At 49.2% G+C, this 22,893-nt stretch overlaps 1 protein-coding gene across 9 annotated transcripts in view; it reads right to left on the bottom strand.

Annotated features, from left to right (window-relative positions):
• Positions 1-22,893, bottom strand: part of PICALM (phosphatidylinositol binding clathrin assembly protein) — a 72,052-nt gene that overhangs the window by 16,539 nt on the left and 32,620 nt on the right. For 2 of the 9 annotated variants that reach the window (XM_073661938.1, XM_073661924.1), the window contains exons 12-19: positions 22,224-22,321; positions 19,639-19,788; positions 18,637-18,717; positions 17,171-17,281; positions 15,873-16,004; positions 15,760-15,790; positions 3,967-4,066; positions 2,638-2,661 (exon numbers count right to left, since the gene is read on the bottom strand). In XM_073661938.1, coding sequence (XP_073518039.1) covers positions 2,638-2,661; positions 3,967-4,066; positions 15,760-15,790; positions 15,873-16,004; positions 17,171-17,281; positions 18,637-18,717; positions 19,639-19,788; positions 22,224-22,321 — 727 coding nt within the window. Of the gene's footprint in view, positions 1-2,637; positions 2,662-3,966; positions 4,067-15,759; positions 15,791-15,872; positions 16,005-17,170; positions 17,282-18,636; positions 18,718-19,638; positions 19,789-22,223; positions 22,325-22,893 lie in introns of all 9 variants that reach the window. The other 7 variants (XM_073661929.1, XM_073661921.1, XM_073661976.1 and 4 more) reach the window with 6 other exon arrangements.

A 22,893-nucleotide genomic window follows, 5' to 3' on the forward strand; every position in this document is an offset into this window, starting at 1 on the left:
GGGGGGGCAGCGTACAGCCCCGGGTGCCTGTAGTCGCCACCACTGGGGGGGGCAGCGTACAGCCCCGGGTGCCTGTAGTCGCCACTAGGGGGGGCAGCGTACAGCCCCGGGTGCCTGTAGTCGCCACCACTGGAGGGGGGGCAGCGTACAGCCCCGGGTGCCTGTAGTCGCCACCACTGGAGGGGGGGGCAGCGTACAGCCCCGGGTGCCTGTAGTCGCCACTAGGGGGGGGGGGGGGGTAGCGTACAGCCCTGGGTGCCTGTAGTCGCCACCACTGGGGGGGGGGGGGCAGCGTACAGCCCTGGGTGCCTGTAGTCGCCACTAGGGGGGGCAGCGTACAGCCCCGGGTGCCTGTAGTCGCCACCACTGGGGGGGGCAGCGTACAGCCCCAGGTGCCTGTAGTCGCCACTGGGGGGGGGGCACCGTACAGCCCCGGGTGCCTGTAGTCGCCACTGGGGGGAGGGGGGGGGGGGCAGCGTACAGCCCCGGGTGCCTGTAGTCGCCACTAGGGGGGGGGGGGGGGGAGGTAGCGTACAGCCCCGGGTGCCTGTAGTCGCCACTGGAGGGGGGGGGGCAGCGTACAGCCCCGGGTGCCTGTAGTCGCCACTGGGGGGGGGGGGGGGCAGCGTACAGCCCCAGGTGCCTGTAGTCGCCACTGGGGGGGGGGCAGCGTACAGCCCCGGGTGCCTGTAGTCGCCACTGGGGGGGGGGGGGGGGGGGGGGGAAGGTAGCGTACAACCCCGGGTGCCTGTAGTCGCCACTAGGGGGGCGGGGGGGGGCAGCGTACAGCCCCAGGTGCCTGTAGTCGCCACTAGGGGGGGGGGGGGGGGGGGGAGGTAGCGTACAGCCCCGGGTGCCTGTAGTCGCCACTAGGGGGGGGGGGGGGGAGGTAGCGTACAGCCCCGGGTGCCTGTAGTCGCCACTAGGGGGGGGGGACGCAGCGTACAGCCCCGGGTGCCTGTAGTCGCCACTGGGGGGAGGGGTGGGGGCAGCGTACAGCCCCGGGTGCCTGTAGTCGCCACTAGGGGGGGGGGCGCAGCGTACAGCCCCGGGTGCCTGTAGTCGCCACTGGGGGGGGGGGGGGGCGCAGCGTACAGCCCCGGGTGCCTGTAGTCGCCACTGGGGGGGGGGGGGGGGGGGGGGGGCAGCGTACAGCCCCGGGTGCCTGTAGTCGCCACCACTGGGGGGGGGGGGGCAGCGTACAGCCCCGGGTGCCTGTAGTCGCCACCACTGGAGGGGCAGCGTACGGCCCCGGGTGCCTGTAGTCGCCACCACTGGGGGGGGGGGGGGGGGGGGGGCAGCGTACAGCCCCGGGTGCCTGTAGTCGCCACCACTGGGGGGGGGGGGCAGCGTACAGCCCCGGGTGCCTGTAGTCGCCACCACTGGAGGGGCAGCGTACAGCCCCGGGTGCCTGTAGTCGCCACTAAGGGGGGCAGCGTACAGCCCCGGGTGCCTGTAGTCGCCACTAGGGGGGGGGCAGCGTACAGCCCCGGGTGCCTGTATTCGCCACTAGGGGGGGGGCAGCGTACAGCCCCGGGTGCCTGTAGTCGCCACTAAGGGGGGCAGCGTACAGCCCCGGGTGCCTGTAGTCGCCACTAAGGGGGGCAGCGTACAGCCCCGGGTGCCTGTAGCCGCCACTAAGGGGGGCAGCGTACAGCCCCGGGTGCCTGTAGTCGCCACTAAGGGGGGCAGCGTACAGCCCCGGGTGCCTGTAGTCGCCACTAAGGGGGGCAGCGTACAGCCCCGGGTGCCTGTAGTCGCCACTAAGGGGGGCAGCGTACAGCCCAGGGTGCCTGTAGTCGCCACTAAGGGGGGCAGCGGACAGCCCCGGGTGCCTGTAGTCGCCGCTGGAGGGGGGCAGCGTACAGCCCCGGGTACCTGTAGTCGCCACTGGGGGGGGGGCAGCGTACAGCCCCGGGTGCCTGTAGTCGCCACTAGGGGGGCAGAATACAGCCCCGGGTGCCTGTAGTCGCCACTAAGTACAGCACACTGTACACACTGTTTTACTATTGAGCCAAATGTAAATAAAGTATGCAGTAAGCGCCCCTTAGTGGTAGTTGCCAGCAGCAAAAAATTTATCATTTACCCCAATAATGACAATTTGGAACTCTTTATGAGATAAATGGAACTCTGACAAGTAATAAAGAAAAAAAATGTGTATTACTCCTTAGAACAGAACTTGCACCTAAAATTAAGCTGTTTAAACAGACTGATATCCTCCGAGGCGGAGCTCGAGTGTTCTCTGCACAGCAACTCTGAAGTAGAGCACGATCAGTGACAGCACCAAACAAGAAGGTATAAGGAAGGATCATGCAGAGACCATCATCCCGGTGAGGATGGAGATGATTGAGCGCTCAGCTGTCCGCAGGAGAGCAGCCATTCTCCCACAGCTCAGAGGTTAGCTCCGCACCCAAGCTAGAAGCAGCGGGAGGAATCAGGAGCAGCACTCCATGCCGTTAGTGGAGGAGACGGGGCGCACCGGGTGCAGGGTAGAAAGATTCAGATTTCCAAACACACAATCAAACCTGTGATTAGTGTGAGGTGCCAGCGGGCCGGGGCCAGCGCTGCCGCAGCAAGGGTTAATCACAACTGCATGCCAGAATAAAGCAGAGGCTTATTTTTTTTGGTTCAACTTACGTATGGCGGGAAATGCATGCCATTCTGTATTATGGGTCATCGAGACGGACAGTTATATACAATGCAATAACACAAGATTAGAACACAAACTTACACAAAACGAGGCACACATTGATAATAAAGGTGCGGGGGGGACCAGGATCATCACAGGACCACCTCCTAGGCAAATGCCACAACGACAAAGTGCCGCTTGGGCACGTAGGAGCAAGCTGCCATTTTTAATCATACTGTAAGTATACTGACTAAATCCTTCCAGAAAGAGCGCCACACTTGTCCATAGGTTGTATCCAGTATTGCAACTCAGCTCCACTGATGGGAAAGGGACTGATCTACGACACCAAACACGAGCTATGGAGAAGAGCAACCCTGTTTCTTAAAGAAAACAATCGTATTTCTCTAATCCTGTACCAGACATTTAAAGGGCTTGTCCACCTCTGACAAATTATTTTTCTATTACTTAAATGTATTTGGGGCTAAAACTCATTTGTGCAAGTGGGTGTCATTAAAAATGTTGCACCATTTGCCTTCTGTAACTCCAGCTGCAGAAGGAGTCAACCGAGAATCCGTCAGTGAGCTCGCTTTAATAGGCAGCTTGCAACTTCAACTCCTCCTCTCAGCTGATTTATGACCATATCAAAATTGGAAAAACAAAGAGCGTGTAAAAATATCCAAAACTGTGCAAAAGTTTTAATGAAACCCGAATGCAAACAAATTTTTGCCACGAAAATACATTCATTTAAGTGTAAGGAAAAAAAAAATTCTCCAAAAAGGTTGACAACCCCTAAAGCTTATTCTAAGTTTCCGTACTGACATAAAGGGGAGCGGCTCTAATAATAAGTATAAAAGGCAATGTGATAATACGGGTCTAATGTGAACCTGTCCTGTAGACCGGAAAATACAGAAAAATTCTGCACAAAAATTATGTAGAAGGAAAAGCCACCGTGTTCTTTAAACTGTACATTTTCTTTCTGACACAGGGATCCAAAACTTTTGCAAAGTCATAGTAGAAAAGTGATATCATTCTGGCTACTGGCGGCCACCACTAGAGGGAGCTGACTTCATACTATTGAGATCAATGTATGATCAGTATGCAGTGAGCTCCCTCTAGTGGTGGCAGCAGGTAGTCAGCATGTAAATGTTTGTCATTCATATCCAAGCAGGGGATTTGGAGCTCTGTATCAGTAAAACAGACCTCTGACCATTATAACATATTAAGGAATTAACCTACTTCAAATTAAGGATATTTATAGCGTTCAAGGGTGGACATTCACTTAAGAGTAAACCTATGATCTCCATTTGTACAGTCTTTCTTGTTTGATGGCTGCTTACCAGAGTTGCCGGGTTCCAGGTCGTGGTTGGGGCCACTTTTGGCTGCCAATTAGTCCCTCCTGTTAGTTTCTTTTCTCCAGGCTGACTCCAGTGAACATCACTAAAATTATATAACTCCGGTCAATGCAATCTCCAATATGACGAACCACCCGCAAATTAAAGGCGCCGAGCCCTTCACAACCTCTGATGTAAACTTAAATCATGGCGATTGTGCGGACAATGCATTATACCAGCGATCAGAGCCGTTAAAATCCCATAGATGAATTAAGAGATATATATATATATATATATATATATATATATAATGGATAGACAGATAGATATTATACACACTGCTCAAAAAAATAGAGGGAACACAAACAATAGAATATGTGTAGCATCGGCGTCTCTGCCCCGTGCTAGGCAGAGACGCCGTCCCTCTCACCTCCCCACTCCTGGCGCGGCGTCCTCCAGCGCTTCTCTCCCCGCTGCTTCCGGCACGCGCTCCTTCCCCGGCAGTGTGCTTAGGGCACACGCGCGCTCCCCCGCTCTTAAAGGGACCGCGCGCGCCGTCCTAAGGAGTCCCCGGCCAATTGCCGGAGGACCTCCCATTTATAAGGCACCTCCTCCAAAATGGAGGTGCCCGAGCTATGTTGTTTGCACTGTGTCTCACCTGTGCTTCAGCCCTCAGGTTCCGCTGCTAGCCTGACTTCCCGTCCTGCATGCCAGCCTGTTACTTGCCTAGTCCGTCAGACCGCTGACCTGGGAGCATCTTCTACTTACCTGCCTTGTCTGCCAGTCCGCTCACCTGGGAGCGTCCTTCAGTTACCTGCCTGTTACCTGCCTCGTCTGTCAGACCACTCACCTGGGAGCGTACACCAGTTACTCGCCTGTTACCTGCCTTGTCTGCTGACTGCTCACCTGGGAGCGCCCACCAGTCACCTGCCTGTCTCCTGCCTCGTCTGTCAGACTGCTCACCTGGGAGCGTCCACCAGTTACCTGACTGTTTCCTGCTGTCTCAGTCTGCCCGCTCACCTGGGAGCGCCCGCCAGCTACCTGTCAGGTACCCGCCTCGCCTGTCTACCCAGAGACTGCCCCGGTCACTTGCCGTGACCACCTGCCTATCTACCCAGAGACTGCCCCGGTCACTTGCCGTGACCACCTGTCTATCTACCCAGAGACTGCCCCGGTCACTTGCCGTGACCACCTGCCTATCTACCCAGAGACTGCCCCGGTCACTTGCCGTGACCTCCTGCCTATCTACCCAGAGACTGCCCCCATCACTTGCCGTGACCACCTGCCTGTCTACCCAGAGACTGTCCCCGTCACTTGCTGTGACTACCTGCTTGCCCTCCCTGGGAGTCACCCGCTTCCTTACAAGGACTTCCCCCTTGTATTGCAGCTCAGAGGTTCCACTTCCCGGACCCGTAACAGTTAGCTCGGGCCATGGAACCCGGTGGCACCCAAGCTCCCTCGCTCTCTGACCTATACCATGAACTCTCCCGTCAGAGATCCCAGCAGGAGTCCATCCTGAACCACCTGCGGAATGTCAACTCCCGCCTGGACACACTGTCTGCTCCACCAGCAACCACCGCTAGTGTCACGACTCGCACCCCGGCAGCACCGTTGCCCACCAATACCATGGCATCCTGTCCCGGACCCCGGCTGTCTGCACCTCCTCGCTTCGGAGGCGACCCCGCTCAAGCTCGGGGCTTCATAAACCAGTGCACCCTGCACTTTGAACTCTTGACTCACCAGTTTATCTCCGACCGGGCCAAAGTGGCATTCATCATGTCCCATCTCACTGGGGAGGCACTGGCATGGCTTAACCCCCTGTGGGAGAGAGGGGATCCCCTGGTGTCCGACCTGTCGTCTTTCCTCATTGCTTTCCGGAGAGTCTTCGATGAACCGGGACGAAAAAATTCATCTGCCTCCTCTTTGCTACGTCTCCGTCAAGGGAGTCTCACCGTGGGCCAATATGCCATACGGTTCCGCACCCTCGCTTCTGAGCTTGCCTGGGATAATGAGGCCCTGGTGTCCGTCTTCTGGGAGGGCCTTTCCGGTCGGATTAAAGATGAGCTCGCCGGTCGGGATATTCCTACCACCCTGGATGACCTGGTGTCGTTGGCTACCCGGATTGACATCCGGTTTCAAGAACGCATCAAAGAGACCACCCGTGAGAGAAGGTTTCCCCGCCTAGCTCCTACTTTCCAGAAACCTGTCTCCTCTTCTGTCACTCCCCGGGCACACTCACCCGAGCCCATGCAGGTCGACCAGACCAAGATGGTCAAATCTCGCCAAGAGTCTCGCCGAGCCGAGGGGAGCTGCTTCTATTGTGGCAGTAAGGAGCACTTGATTCGTTCCTGCCCGGAGAGGCCGGGAAACTCCAGTGTCTAGGACCGCTCGGAGAGGTCGCCCTAGACAAAAATAAATCCTCTCCAACCCTGACTTTGTCTGTATCTATCTCCTGGGGAGAGACCCGTCACTTTGAACTCGCCCACCTGGATTCTGGATCCGCTGGAAACCTCATCTCCCAGTCCCTGGTTGAGAAATACCGTATTCCCACCAAGTCTCTGGCTGAACCCTTGTCGGTCGCCTCAGTGGATGGAAGACTCCTTCTGGTGACCATCCTGCTCGCCACAGAACCCATAACCCTGCAGGTGGGAATGCTGCACTCTGAGGTAATCTCCTTCCATGTGCTGCCCGGACTCTCCCACTCCCTATTGCTAGGTCTACCTTGGCTCCAAACACACGAACCCGTGTTGAACTGGCATTCCGGTGAAGTACTCCGGTGGGGGCCGGACTGCCATAAGACCTGCCTGGTTCCGGTTCGTCCGGTTCGTCCTCCACCTACCCCAGCTAATTTACCCGGTCTTCCGGCTCCTTACTGGACCTATGCTGACGTCTTTGGTAAGAAGGAAGCAGAGACATTGCCACCTCATAGGCCATATGATTGCCCGATTGACCTGGTTCCTGGCGCCACTCCACCCCGTGGGCGTATTTATCCGTTGTCTGCGGCCGAAACCCGGGCCATGTCTGAGTACATAGAGGACAATCTGGCCAGGGGATTCATCCGGAAGTCTACTTCCCCGGCTGGAGCCGGATTCTTCTTTGTCAAAAAAAAGGATGGCTCGCTACGCCCCTGTATTGACTATAGAGGACTCAATCAGATCACGGTTAAAAATAAATACCCCCTTCCGCTCATCTCCGAGTTATTTGATCGCCTTAAAGGCGCCAGGATCTTTTCCAAGCTGGATCTACGTGGAGCGTATAACCTGGTCCGTATCCGTCAGGGAGACGAGTGGAAAACAGCATTTAATACCCGTGACGGACACTATGAGTACAGTGTGATGCCCTTCGGTCTCTGCAATGCTCCCGCCGTCTTCCAAGAACTGGTCAACGACATCTTCCGTGACCTTCTTTACTCCTGCGTGGTGGTATACCTGGATGACATCTTGGTCTTCTCTCCGGATCTTCCCTCACACCGGAGGGATGTTCGTCAGGTCCTGCTGAGGCTCAGGCAGAACCACCTCTATGCTAAATACGAGAAGTGCCTTTTTGAGCAGACCTCTCTTCCATTCCTGGGCTATGTTATCTCCCAGACGGGTTTGCGAATGGATCCCGAGAAGCTCTCTGCTGTCCTAAAGTGGCCCCGTCCGGAGGGCTTGAAGGCGATACAGCGATTCCTGGGCTTCGCTAATTACTATCGTCTCTTCATTCCTCACTTCTCGTCTCGGACTGCGCCCATATCTGCGCTCACCCGTAAGGGAGCAAATCCCAAGGTATGGCCACCCGAAGCTGAGGAGGCCTTCCTTTCCCTGAAGCAAGCCTTCTCCTCTGCCCCTGTGCTGCACCGTCCGGACTGCAACAAACAGTTCTACCTGGAGGTTGATGCTTCCTCCTCTGGAGCCGGAGCGGTGCTCACCCAAAAGTCTTCTTCCGGGAGAATGGTAACCTGCGGCTTCTTCTCTAAAATCTTCTCCTCCTCTGAGCGCAATTACTCCATTGGAGACCGAGAACTGTTAGCTGTTAAATTGGCGCTGGAGGAGTGGCATTACCTGCTTGAAGGGGCTCTATACCCGGTGATCATCTACACGGATCACAAAAACCTGGCATATCTCCAAAATGCCCAGAGACTTAATCCACGTCAGGCCGGGTGGTCTTTGTTTTTTGCCCGCTTCGATTTCATCCTTCATTTCCGCCCGGCGGACAAGAATGTCAAAGCTGATGCCTTGTCCCGATCCTTCCTGTCCTCCGACCAAGAGGAGGAGCCTATGCACATTATCGACCCCTCCAAGGTGATGAATGTGGCCCCCCTGGATTTGACTCGTCTTCCACCCGGCAAGACGTTCGTGGCGCCTCCTGACCGTGAGAAGGTTCTTCACTGGGGTCATTCTTCTAAACTTGCTGGCCATGCCGGCCAAAAAAAGACCTTCCTACTCATTTCCCGGCATTACTGGTGGCCTACCCTGCGTAAGGATGTGGTAGACTTCGTCTCTGCATGTTCATCTTGTGGCCGCAACAAGGTTCCCAGACACTTACCAGCTGGTCATCTCCTGCCGCTTCCCATACCTGTTGCCCCGTGGCAACACATCGCTATGGACTTCATTACCGATCTTCCTGTCTCTGCCGGGTGTACTGTCATTTGGGTGGTCGCTGACCGCTTTTCTAAAATGGCCCACTTCATTCCCCTGCCTGGTCTTCCATCTGCACCTGAGCTGGCTAAGGACTTTATCCGCCATATCTTCCGTCTTCATGGCCTACCCCTCCACATCGTGTCGGATCGAGGAGTTCAGTTCACCTCGCGCTTCTGGAGAGCCACATGTAAACTGCTGGACGTCACCCTGGACTTCTCCTCCGCTTACCACCCTCAGTCCAATGGTCAAGTGGAGCGGATCAATCAGATCCTTACCAGCTATCTCCGGCACTTTGTTAATGCCCACCATTCTGATTGGGTGGACCTCCTCCCTTGGGCCGAGTTTTCTTACAATAACCACGAGAGCGAGTCCTCTTCCAAATCCCCGTTCTTTGTTGTCTTTGGCCAGCACCCCCGGATTCCGTTTCCCGTCTCCGCCTCTGTGGACAACCCTGCCGCGCAGTCTCTTGTCAGCGAGTTTTCTACCATTTGGGAGAGTACTAGATCCGCACTTCTTCTGTCCTCCGAGCGGATGAAGAGATATGCTGATAAGAGACGTCTGGATCCGCCTCAATTCCGTCCGGGAGACAAGGTTTGGCTCTCCTCCAAACATGTACGGCTCAAGATACCCTCCTACAAGTTAGGTCCTCGCTTCATCGGCCCATTCGAAATCCTCAGGCAAATAAATCCGGTGGCCTACAAACTAAAACTCCCGGCCACCTTACGGATTCCTAACTCCTTCCATGTGTCTCTCCTCAAACCCGTTGTCTAACTCTTTTTCCAATAATCCAGGTGCCCCTCCTGCTCCGGTTTCCGCTGATGACGTCTTTGAGGTAGAGAGTATTCTGGCCTCCAAGAGGGTAAGAGGAAAGACCTTTTTTCTGGTAGATTGGAGGGGGTTTGGTCCTGAGGAGAGAACTTGGGAGCCCAGGGAGAACATCAACGCCTCGCTTCTCCTTGAAAAATTTCTTTCTGCCCAAAAAAAGAGGGGGCCTAAGGGGGGGGGGGGGGTACTGTAGCATCGGCGTCTCTGCCCCGTGCTAGGCAGAGACGCCGTCCCTCTCACCTCCCCACTCCTGGCGCAGCGTCCTCCAGCGCTTCTCTCCCCGCTGCTTCCGGCACGCGCTCCTTCCCCGGCAGTGTGCTTAGGGCACGCGCGCGCGCTCCCCCGCTCTTAAAGGGACCGCGCGCGCCGTCCTAAGGAGTCCCCGGCCAATTGCCGGAGGACCTCCCATTTATAAGGCACCTCCTCCAAAATGGAGGTGCCCGAGCTATGTTGTTTGCACTGTGTCTCACCTGTGCTTCAGCCCTCAGGTTCCGCTGCTAGCCTGACTTCCCGTCCTGCATGCCAGCCTGTTACTCGCCTAGTCCGTCAGACCGCTCACCTGGGAGCATCTTCTACTTACCTGCCTTGTCTGCCAGTCCGCTCACCTGGGAGCGTCCTTCAGTTACCTGCCTGTTACCTGCCTCGTCTGTCAGACCGCTCACCTGGGAGCGTACACCAGTTACTCGCCTGTTACCTGCCTTGTCTGCTGACTGCTCACCTGGGAGCGCCCGCCAGCTACCTGTCAGGTACCCGCCTCGCCTGTCTACCCAGAGACTGCCCCGGTCACTTGCCGTGACCACCTGCCTATCTACCCAGAGACTGCCCCGGTCACTTGCCGTGACCACCTGTCTATCTACCCAGAGACTGCCCCGGTCACTTGCTGTGACCACCTGCCTATCTACCCAGAGACTGCCCCGGTCACTTGCCGTGACCTCCTGCCTATCTACCCAGAGACTGCCCCCATCACTTGCCATGACCACCTGCCTGTCTACCCAGAGACTGTCCCCGTCACTTGCTGTGACTACCTGCTTGCCCTCCCTGGGAGTCACCCGCTTCCTTACAAGGACTTCCCCCTTGTATTGCAGCTCAGAGGTTCCACTTCCCGGACCCGTAACAGTATGTCTCCAAGTAAATCAAACTTCTGTGAAATCAAACTGTCCACTTAGGAAGCAACACTGATTGACAATCAATTTCACATGCTGTTGTGCAAATGGAATAGACAATAGATGGAAATTATTGGCAATTATCAAGACACCCTCAATAAAGGAGTGGTTCTGCAGGTGGGGACCACAGACCACATCTCAGTACCAATGCTTTCTGGCTGATGTTTTGGTGACTTTTGAATGTTGGTTGTGCTTTCACACTTGTGGTAGCATGAGACGGACTCTACAACCCACAGAAGTTGCTCGGGTACTGCAGCTCATCCAGGATGGCACATCAATGCGAGCTGTGGCAAGAAGGTTTGCTGTATCTGTCAGCGTAGTGTCCAGAGGCTGGAGGCGCTACCAGGAGACAGGCCAGTACACCAGGAGATGTGGAGAGGGCCGTAGGAGGGCAACAACCCAGCAGCAGGACCGCTGCCTCCGCCTTTGTGCAAGGAGGAACAGGAGGAGAACTGCCAGAGCCTTGCAAAATGACCTCCAGCAGGCCACAAATGTGCATGTGTCTGCACAAACTGTTAGAAACCGACTCCATGAGGGTGGTATGAGGGCCCGACGTCCACAGATGGGGGTTGTGCTCACAGCCCAACACCGTGCAGGACACGTGGCAGTTGCCACAGAACACCAGGATTGGCAAAGTCGCCACAGGCGCCCTGTGCTCTTCACAGATGAAAGCAGGTTCACACTGAGCACATGTGACAGACGTGACAGAGTCTGGAGACACCATGGAGCGCGAGCTGCTGCCTGCAACATCCTTCAGCATGACCGGTCTGGCAGTGGGTCAGTAATGGTGTGGGGTGGCATTTCTTTGGAGGGCCGCACAGCCCTCCATGTGCTCGCCAGAGGTAACCTGACTGCCATTAGGTACCGAGATGAGATCCTCCGACCCCTTGTGAAACCATATGCTGGTGGGTTGGCCCTGGGCTCCTCCTAATGCAGGACAATGCCAGACCTCATGTGGCTGGAGTGTGTCAGCAGTTCCTGCAAGATGAAGGCATTGAAGCTCTGGACTGGCCCGCCCGTTCCCCAGACCTGCATCCGATTGAGCACATCTGGGACATTATATCTCGCTCCATCCACCAACGTCACGTTGCACCACAGACTGTCCAGGAGTTGGCGGATGTTTTAGTCCAGGTCTGGGAGGAGATCCCACAGGAGAGCATCCGCAACCTCATCAGGAGCATGCCCAGGCATTGTAGGGAGGTCATACAGGCACGTGGAGGCCACACACAATACTGAGCCTCATCAGGAGCATGCCCAGGCGTTGTGGGGAGGTCATACAGGTACGTGGAGGCCACACACAATACTCAGCCTCATCAGGAGCATGCCCAGGCATTGTAGGGAGGTCATACAGGCATGTGGAGGCCACACACAATACTGAGCCTCATCAGGAACATGCCCAGGCATTGTAGGGAGGTCATACAGGCATGTGGAGGCCACACACAATACTGAGCCTCATCAGGAGCATGCCCAGGCATTGTAGGGAGGTCATACAGGCACGTGGAGGCCACACACAATACTGAGACTCATTTTGACTTGTTTTAAGGACATTACATCAAAGTTGGATCAGCCTGTAGTGTTTTTCCACTTTAATTTTGGGGGCGACTCCAAATCCAGGCCTCCATTGGTTAATAAATGTGATTTCCATTGATGATTTTTGTGTGATTTTGTTGTCAGCACATTCAACTTTGTACAGAACAAAGTATTCAATGAGAATATTTCATTCATTCAGATCTAGGATGTGTTGTTTGAGTGTTCCCTTTATTTTTAATTTTGGGGGTGGCTCCAAATCGAGGCCTCCATTGGTTAATAAATAACATTTATTTTGATTTATATATAAAATTATATTTACTAACACAAGCATAACATTGACAATTAAATTTTATTCTGAACAATAATACAAAAGCCCTTAAAATTTTATCAAACTGTTTTCCATTACAATTTGCACAGCTTTGAAGTCGCCTCTTACGCTTCGACAAACTTTTTTGCACAAGTCTCTTTGGGTAATAATTTCTTGAAATGCATCTCTTATGTAATTTTTCAAATCACTGACACTTTTTGGTTTTCGACTATAAAACTTTGTCCTTGAGTACTCCCCAAAAGAAAAAATCCATTGGGGTCAAGTCTGGTGAACGTGCTGGCCAATCAAGTGGGCCTCTTTGGCCAATCCATTTATTAGGAAATGTTTCATCAAGATACTCGTGGACCACTCTTGAATAATGTGGAGGGGCCTCATCTTGTTGGAAATAAAGGTCATTTGAATTAGGCTGTTGCTGTAACTGGGAAACAACTTGATTCATTAGAATTCGAGATACTTATCTCCTGTGACTGTTCCATCAAAAAATATTGGTCCTAAAACACCAACACTTGAAATACCGCCCCAAACATTGACACCAGGCTCATCTAGTTGTTGCTCTAATGTTAAATGCATGTTCTCATTATACCAGTAAATACAATTATGTCTGTTAATATGGCCGGATAATGCTTCATCACTCCACATAATGTTATCTAAAATTACTGGATTTTGTTTGATAAATCTCCCGCTTCATAACCTTATTACACTATCTGGCCACCTACTTTTGGACCACTATATCTATCTAAAAATTATACCAATACACATATTAGTAAAAAAAAGTACACATTTGGTATAAAAAACGGGTTAGAAAACTTCCTTTTCATCATACCACAACAGAAAAAGTTAAATAAAAACACGATCAAAAAGTCAAATGGAAATAAAAATGATATCTCTGAAAAAGTCATCTTGTCCGTCAAAAAAACAAGCCATCATACAGCTCCATCAGCGGAAAAATAGCTATAGCTCAATACAGCGATGAAAAAATTATTTTTCTCTTCTAAAAAATAGTTTTTATTGTGTTAAAAAGCGCAAAAATGATAATAAAAAAAAACACAAATGTAGTATCGCTGTAATCGTACTGTCCCGAAGAATAAAACTACCTTATCACTTTTACCACATGGTGAATGGCATAAAAAAAAAACACGATTCCTGAATTGCTGTTTTTTTGCCTCCCAAAAATCAGAATAGAAAGCGCTCAAAATGCTATGTGAATGAAAATGGTACTAAAAGACATCATCTCGTCCCGCAAAAAAACAAGCCCTCATGACTGTCCGCTATCTATTCCAACCAATTTTGCATTCAAAAAGACAAATGGCGCTCCTTCCCTTGCGAGCCCGGCCCTGAACCCAAACAGTAGTTTTCCACCACATATGGGATATCGGAGTACTCAAGAGAAATTGCTCAACACATTTTTGGGTTTATTTTTCTCAGTTACTCTGGTGAAAAAAAAAAATGGGGCTGAATGACTGTTCACACGATGCGTATTTCATGCGTTTCCGCGGCGTTTTTGCAGTTGCGTAAACGCCGCGGAAACGCATGAAAAACGCATGGTAGAAGTGAAGCAATGTTCCCCAATGGAAATCCGCATGTGCTGTGCCCATGATGCGGATTTTTCCGCAGCGTGAACGCTACGGTCAAAAATCCGCAGCATGTCAATTAATTTTGCGGAAACGCGGCGATTTCGCCGCCATTGACTTGCATTAGAACGCGCCAATTCCGCAAGACTGCATTTGTACTTGCGCTATTGGCGCGTTCTAATATGCGGATGGTACCCGAGTGTGGAGGAGAGGAGAGTCTCATCCACACCCAGGTACCATTAAAAAAGCTGTAAAAAAAGAATAAAATAAAAAATAAATGTATTCTTACCTTCTGTCGGCCCGCACAGCGCTCCCGCTTGGTTCCCGGCACTTGCAGTGAGTTGTAGGACCTGCGCTGACGTCAGGGTCACGTGACGCTGACGTCGGCAGGTCTTTCAATTCAAAGTTGCCGGGAGAACGGAGTGAGCAGGACAGCGCGGGCCATCGGAGGTAAGTATATACACTCTCTCGGGTCACACTATATAAATCCATGCTGTTTGCATGGATTTATATAGTGTGACCTAGTTGTCAAGCACTTTCCAGGTGATGCTAAAATCGCCTGGAAAGCGCTTGTCAATCTGCATGCGGAAACGCATGTGAATCTGCATGTGGATCCGCATGTATTCTGCAGGAAAAACGCATACACAATCTGCATGCGTTTTTTCTGCCAGGGAGATGCAGAAATGCTGCAGAAATTTTCTGCTTCATTTCTGCATCGTGTGCACATACCCTAAAGCAACATTTTTGAGGGAAAATTTAATTTTTTTATTTTATTTTCACGGCTCAACATTAAAAAATTCTGTGAAGGTGCTCACCACACATATAGATGAATTCATTTATTGGTGTAGTTTCCAAAATGGGGTCACTTGTGGGGGGTTTCCATTGTTTAGGCACACCAGGGGCACTCCAAACGCGACATGGCGTCCACCCTCAATTCCAGCCAATTGTGTGTTCAAAAAGTGAAACGACGCTCCTTCCTTTGCGAGCCCTGCCGTGCGCCCAAACAGTAGTTTTCCCCCATATATGGGGTATCTGTGAACTCAGGAGAAATCGCACTGTGTTTTCTCCTGTTACACTTGTGAAAATGAAAAAAAAATTGGGGCTAAATAAACATTTTTGTGAGAAACAAACATTTTTATATTTCCTTCCAAGTTGCTTTAATTCATGTGAAGCACCTGAAGGGATAATAAACTTCTTGAATGTGGTTTTGAGCACTTTGAGGGGTGCAGTTTTTAGAATGGTGTAACTTTTGGGTATTTTCTGTCATATAGACCCCTCGAAGGCTATTCAAATGTGATGTGGTCCCTAAAAAAGTGGTTTTGTAAATTTTGCTGGAAAAAAAAATGCTAATAAATTTAACCCTTTAACTTCCTAACCAAAAAAAAAAAAAAAAATTGTTTCAACAATGATTCTGATGTAAAGTAATAGACATGTGGTAAATGTTATTTATTAGCCATTTTGTGTGACATAACTCTCGGGTTTAAGGGAATACAAATTAAAAGTTATGAAGTTTGACAAATTTTTACCAAGACTGATATTTTCACAAATAAATGCAAAAACTATCAATCTTAATTTACCGCTAACGAAGTACAATATGTCAAGAAAAAAAAAACAATTTCAGAATTAGTGGGATCCGATGAAGAGTTACCACCACATAAAGTGACACTGGTCAGAATTGTAAAAATTGGCCTGGTCATGAAGGTGAAAACAGGCTTGGGGTGGGTTTAAGGGGTTAATCAAAAGCCTTTGCTTGTACTCACTTTTTCGTTGTCCCGTTCCCGATACCCAAATCTAATAGAGAAACAAAACTGAATGAGCTGCAACATTTAACAAAATTACATGAAACACTACAACCACCACAGTCCATACTCACTGCCCACGAGGTTGGCCAGAGATGAGTCCAAGTCATCAGACACGAGCTTGCCAGAGGGGTTTCTGGAAGAGGGAATGCTCTGATTTTGAGAAGCTACGGTTGGCCTCAGCAGGCCCCCCATGTCATCGAATCCTGAGCACAAAAATACAGAGATAAAGCTCATGAAAAGTCCTGAAACTTTCTATTATTTTGGGTTTTACCTCTTTAAGATCTCTGCTTGAGATATATACACACACACTTATTTATTACACACATATCTGATAATGTGCTGGAGAGTCAAGTCCACTAAGGGAACTAAATAAAATTCTGTGAAAAAAAAATATAAAATACAAATACAATTTACAATTAAGATACCGGTTAAAAAATATATATAATATTTTTACGAATTATAACATACATATATATATATATATATATATATATTTTTTAATACAAATAGTTATTTTTTGTTACATTCTTTTTAAATATTTAGAAAACAAATAAAAGCCTGAAAATATTTTTATTTTTAAAAAGAAATTCACATTTTTTTTTTTTAGTTCCCAATACACTGTCAAATTAACGTTTTCCCATTAGACCATTTAAATGCGGCTTGTCAGTGACATACAGCAGCATCACAATAGTTACACAGCAGGGATCAGAGCCAGCTCTGATCACAGCTACTGGCTGTATAATACAGCCATCGCCTGCAGTGTCTGGAGTAGATTCGGCTGCTAAGCCCCCTTCACAAACCAACACCGGAAATATGAAGACATATCAGGAAGGGGATAAACACAGCGCTATTGTCATTTAAATTCAGTGGATTCTTGCATAACTTTAGGAATCACCATTAAATCTAGTGAGATTTTAGGCTGTAAAACCCCAAATTGTCTGATCGTGATCCTACGCCCATCCTTGTTTTCAACTGCTCAACTGATGTGCTATAAGTAATGTACAGTGATAACAGAGCGTGACTGGAGGATCAGACTACACTGGCTTTGTTTGTAGTCTGTTACCTCGGAAACAGACTAATGAGTAAAAGCTTTTGATTAAAAAAAAAAAAATATCCTCATTATTAGTTTTAAATACTCTGGATATTTTGTTGTGAAGGTGGACAATAAAATAAGATGACCTCTTAAAGGCAATCTTTGCTCCCACATTTATTGCAGACTATTTTGTCAATGGGACGCCTTTATATCCAGAACGGGAGGAACGTGGGATTACTTTAGGGTACGGCCTGCAGCACAGCAACCAGCGGATACACACGAGGACTGTCTAATCAGCCTCTTTCATCTGTGGCTCATTATTCCTGTATTTCTTACCAGTTGGATCTAAATTGATGTTGGTGGGAGACTTGTTGCCGAAAACTGAATCAAAGTCGACATTAAGGCCACCGGAGGTCTGTGGTTGAACAGCGAGAGAAGGTGGAAACCCTGCAAAACACAAAGGCGAGCAGATGAGACGCCGGTGGGGGTGGACTTGCTGACCGTGCGCACTGTATACAGATACTAAGGCTTGCTTTTCTAGTCCCATCAATGCCTGACTAACGAGGGGAATTAAGGGGTAAAATTGCAAAGTGCAACTTTGCAATTTATCTCTTATTACTGTTGGAGTTTTAAACTTTTTGCCTAAGGTATCCGCCAGCGTCTGTTCTCCTGTGCTTCCCTAATGCTTCCTCTGCTTACATCCTATAAGAGATTGCCACATCCTGGGTATGAGACAGAGACCTCCCCCTGTATAATTGATACGGAAAGTTTTTTGAAAAGTTTAAAATTCTCACAATTTTATAAGATCTCTGCTTGCTGTCATCGGACACCTCCAGAGGCTGAAAACCCGACAGATCGCCCAGTTTCCAAAAGTTATAAAATATTATTAGGACAGGCTGCTGGATTTAAAAAAGGTGTCCCACCCAAATGTGGGGTTGTCCCACTGTGCATGTGCTATCGGAGGAACGGAAGCTCATGTGTTTTCTTAGCGGAGGCGTGGATGGGATGATCTATTCACTGCCGTTAGCCGGGTTGAACCCCTGCCAGCACTCATTCACACGCAGACAATTTGCTCGCTATTGTCTCTTCACGCATCAGGGAGACGGGAGCAGCTGACAACTAATGGGCATTCACCTAGCAAAATAATAGGAGGCTGAACGGGCCGAGGTTTACTCCCTCGCTGGCTGGAGGAGTCACGGCACGGCGGGTCGCACGGCGTCAAACAGTCTGGGTATATTAGGACCGTTCCTAGAGAACAGGCTGCTTTTATGTGACCATTAAATGGCCCCCACTCAATCTCAGCTGAATCATATCCTCTTCATTGTCCGGTATGTGACTGCAGCAGGAGCCTCTCCCCTCTAAGAGAGTTGTGTGTTCACAGACTCTGGAAAGTATCATGGTCATCTCATTCAATTAGGGTATTTTGTTCCCCATCTCATACTACTCTCCCGAGCCCCCGTGTTCTCTGTGAGAAAGCCCCCAAATGACCCACTGGACAGCAGCTCATCTCAGGGAGAAGAGTGATCGGCAGCCCGAAATCAGACATGTGCGATCAACATCTCTCCCATTCAGTCAACATATTAGACTGTCAGCCGAACACGACGATATCGTTAGTTTAATCAGTAAACAGAGCCGCTCAATCATTGCATCCAGATGATGTCGGACCTGGTAACTCCTGATCGGCGGAGGTGTTGGGCGCCGAACCCCCACCGATCTGATATTGATATAGTGGCAAAACTCCTTGAAATGTCTGCCAGGCACCGTATTTCATTTTTCTGGCTTTTTCTCTGGTTATTACCTACCTCCATATAGGCCAGCTACTGTAGAGGGTTCAGTGTGGAAATGGGAAGCATTAAGATAGACCTGAGGCCCGCAGAAAGAGTCTGTAAAAGAAAGAACGAAGAGTTAATAGGCGCGGGTCTGAACACGCAACAGGCGTTACCGCACACAATATGGATGCTATACACTCGGGCCGGCAGCAAAAAGCTACGTACGGACCCATACAGTGGGAGAACTTTATGTAAAAGCCAGAAAAGAATAATGAAAAGTTCTGTAACTTTTTAACCTTAAAGTGCTGTTTTTTGTTCAGTAATAGCGCCACCCCCGACTACAGGTTGTGTATGGTACTGCAGCTCAGCTCCATTATCTATCAGGATATTTTAATCCCATTCCCATATTAGTGAGTGACGGTATATTGCTAGGATAGGCCATCGCCTTTATTTCTGGGATGCCCACAGATCCTGAGAGTGAAGGGGGTACAACGCTTATTTAGTGTCCCCATCAATTTTTTTTTTTTGCACATCAGACTCATTCACCTGGACATTGTTCTGACTAAATGCACAAATTTCTGGCTAAAATGCATTTGTGCTTTAAGGTTTTATTAAAAACATTGCTTAGTTTTGTTTTCTGCAGCCTCTATGTATCACAGAATCAGTTATCGGTGAACTCATCTGTAACCCTTTCCTCTACTCTTCTCCCCTGCGATGTCAGATGAGCTCACTGTCTGATTTCTATTAACTCATTCTGCGTCTGGTAAATACTGTGATACATACAGGCTGTAGAAAACATTTAATTTTTTTTATGAAACTTTTTTTTTGCAAAAAATGCTTACTGACCAAAATTAGATAGAGGCTTGTGACATGTGTAGACTATACAGTGCCTACCGTAATGATAATCTGGGTGACGGCACCAAGTGGGCCTACGGTAAGCGACAAAGTAGATAATGTGAGAAGATGAGTATAACTGAGTTGGGGTCACCACAGACATCACCAGAGCTAATAGACATAGACTGGAGGGTACTTTACCAATAAATATGTCATGGTTAGGAGTCTTAGCAGTGAAACTGGCCGGATCGGTGGATTTAATGGGTAGGTGGGCCCCATCGCTATGTTTACTGAGGAAAGGATTAAGATTTGGGATGGACTCATCGGCAGCTTCGGAAGAAGCGAAAGGATCTGCGCCGCCAGTTCAGAGACAGGAAAGGTCAGAAAAAACAGAGAAAAGAAGATTAGAGGAAAGAGGCAGAAAAACAGAGATTGTTAGTAAGAGAGAAAGTCTATGACACTTACAGCAGACACCTATATAGACCCATTAATGCAGGAGATACAGTTAGGTCCATATATATTTGGACAGAGACAACATTTTTCTAATTTTGGTTCTAGACATTACCACAATGAATTTTAAACAAAACATTTCAGATGCAGTTGAAGTTCAGACTTTCAGCTTTCATTTGAGGGTATCCACATTAAAACTGGATGAAGGGTTTAGGAGTTTCAGCTCCTTAACATGTGACACCTTGTTTTTAAAGGGACCAAAAGAAATTGGACAATTGACTCCAAGGCTATTTCATGGACAGGTGTGGGCAATCCTTTCGTTATGTCATTCTCTATTAAGCAGATAAAAGGCCTGGAGTTGATTTGAGGTGTGGTGCTTGCATTTGGAAGGTTTTGCTGTGAAGTAAACATGCGGTCAAAGGAGGTCTCCATGCAGGTGAAACAAGCCATCCTTAAGCTGCAAAAACAGAAAAAACCCATCCGAGAAATTGCTACAATATTAGGAGTGGCAAAATCTACAGTTTCTTACATCCCGAGAAAGAAAGAAAGCTCTGGTGAACTCATCAATGCAAAAAGACCTGGGCGCCCACGGAAGACAACAGTGGTGGATGATCGCAGAATAATCTCCATGGTTAAGAGAAACCCCTTCACAACAGCCAACCAAGTGAACAACACTCTCCAGGAGGTAGGCGTATCAATATCCAAATCTACCATAAAGAGAAGACTGCATGAGAGTAAATACAGAGGGTTCACTGCACGGTGCAAGCCACTCATAAGCATCAAGAATAAAAAGGCTAGACTGGACTTTGCTAAAAAAACATCTAAAAAAGCCAGCACAGTTATGGAAGAACATTCTTTGGACAGATGAAACCAAGACCAACCTCTACCAGAATGATGGAAAGAGAAAAGTATGGTGAAGGCGTGGTACAGCTCATGATCCAAAGCATACCACATCATCTGTAAAACACGGCGGAGGCAGTGTGATGGCTTGGGCATGCATGGCTGCCAGTGGCACTGGGTCACTAGTGTTTATTGATGATGTGACACAGGACAGAAGCAGCCGAATGAATTCTGATTTATTCAGAGCCATACTGTGTGCTCAGATCCAGCCAAACTGATTGGTCGTCGTTTCATACTACAGATAGACAATAACCCAAAACATAAAGCCAAAGCAACCCAGGAGTTTATTAAAGCAAAGAAGTGGAATATTATTGAATGGCCAAGTCAGTCACCTGATCTCAACCCAATTGAGCATGCATTTCACTTGTTAAAGACTAAACTTCAGACGGAAAGGCCCACAAACAAACAGCAACTAAAAACCACCGCAGTGAAGGCCTGGAACAGCATCAAAAAGGAGGAAACACAGCGTCTGGTGATGTCCATGAGTTCAAGACTTCAGGCAGTCATTGCCAACAAAGGGTTTTCAACCAAGTAATAGAAATTAACATTTTATTTACAATTATTTAATCTGTACAATTACTTTTGGTCCCTTTAAAAACAGGGTGGCACATGTTAAGGAGCTGAAACTCCTAAACCCTTCATCCAATTTTAATGTGGATACCCTCAAATAAAGCCGAAAGTCTGAACTTCAACTGCATCTGAACTGTTTTGTTTAAAATTCATTGTGGTAATGTCTAGAACCAAAATTAGAAAAATGTTGTCTCTGTCCAAATATATATGGACCTAACTGTATAAGGGGTTGCCTTAAATTAGCAGCTACCAAGCCACAGGATAGGTGATAACTTACTGATCATTGTGAGCCCCAGCGACCATGGAGCGGTGCCCCCTCTCCCCCCAGCTGCCATGGAGTGGCGTATTGATCATGCTGGACCAAGGCCCCCTTATTCACAGCAGAGACCCACCCTCAAGATCAAGGGGACCCACAGCGGTTACCAGGATAGGTGGTAACATGCCAAGTTGGAACGACATCTTTACAATCAGATATTGAAGTTCTAAAGTTTGCAATTTTAGACAATTTTTTTTTTATTCTCAAGCAATATAGTGCACACTAAAAAGGGGTCTTTTGGTTCCATCCACGCTCGCATTGGGAGATGACGGTGGTCTGTCTCATGTGACAAGCACACTCAGGTTTTCCAGCATGGAGCCGTCAGTAATGTTATTATATATATGACCGGTGTTCCCAGTTTGCTACACTCAGCTCCGCTGCCCCCGAGCAGTAGAATATGCCATGAAAGCTCCTATATCCTCATTTCCCACCCATGTTATACTGTGCACTCGTCCTATTAATACAGAAAAGCCGACCTGCTGCCCGGGGGCACGTCATGATTTGGCTAAACCTTAACAGGCTTAGGATAACACTCCGGCACGCTCCTTACCTCCCCACGTACTTGCTACTGGTGGCCCGGCGCTCAGCGGATGAACGGCTGGCTGGAAACTTGGCTGCATGTCAAGCAAGTCATTTGGCAGCTTGGAACTGCTGAGAGGAGAAAGTACAAGCAGTGTTATGTCTGTGCCGTTACACGCAGCCCACGCGAATATCTCGTCTGCAGCCGCCGCCGCCGGGCCAAGACATGGACCATACGACGTCGTATCCCACTATAGCATTGTCATCGAATCGTCATCAATGTAACCTATCATTGTATCATCATCACCTTATCGTATTAGATCACTTACTGGCAATCAATCCCATAAACAAAGTGACTGAGGAGACGTGATCTGTCAGACGGACCCTCATACACCAACCAATACTAAAGCCAAGGTCTAGGAATCAATGAGACGTCGGCAAGGTCAGTGCAGAGTCAGAGATAGTAATGGAGTTTATTTTCCATGTTGCATTAGTCATGGTGGAGACTAAAGTCCTTCACATCTTTTTTTATCAGTGAACTTTAGCAAGAAGAGGAAGCCACCGGGCAAATAACGGATAAGCAAAAGATAAAAAGGTAATAAAACCGATGGGGAGAATAGAGACAGGATACGGCAGGCGGAGATGATCCCTCGCACATGATCCTGACAGCCCGAAATCCCCAGTCAGGATCATCCGTGGAT

Source organism: Phyllobates terribilis, unplaced genomic scaffold (assembly GCF_046119375.1).
Source record: "Phyllobates terribilis strain yellow unplaced genomic scaffold, ASM4611937v1 Scaffold_2__4_contigs__length_985480577, whole genome shotgun sequence".
NCBI classification, from domain to species: domain Eukaryota; kingdom Metazoa; phylum Chordata; class Amphibia; order Anura; family Dendrobatidae; genus Phyllobates; species Phyllobates terribilis.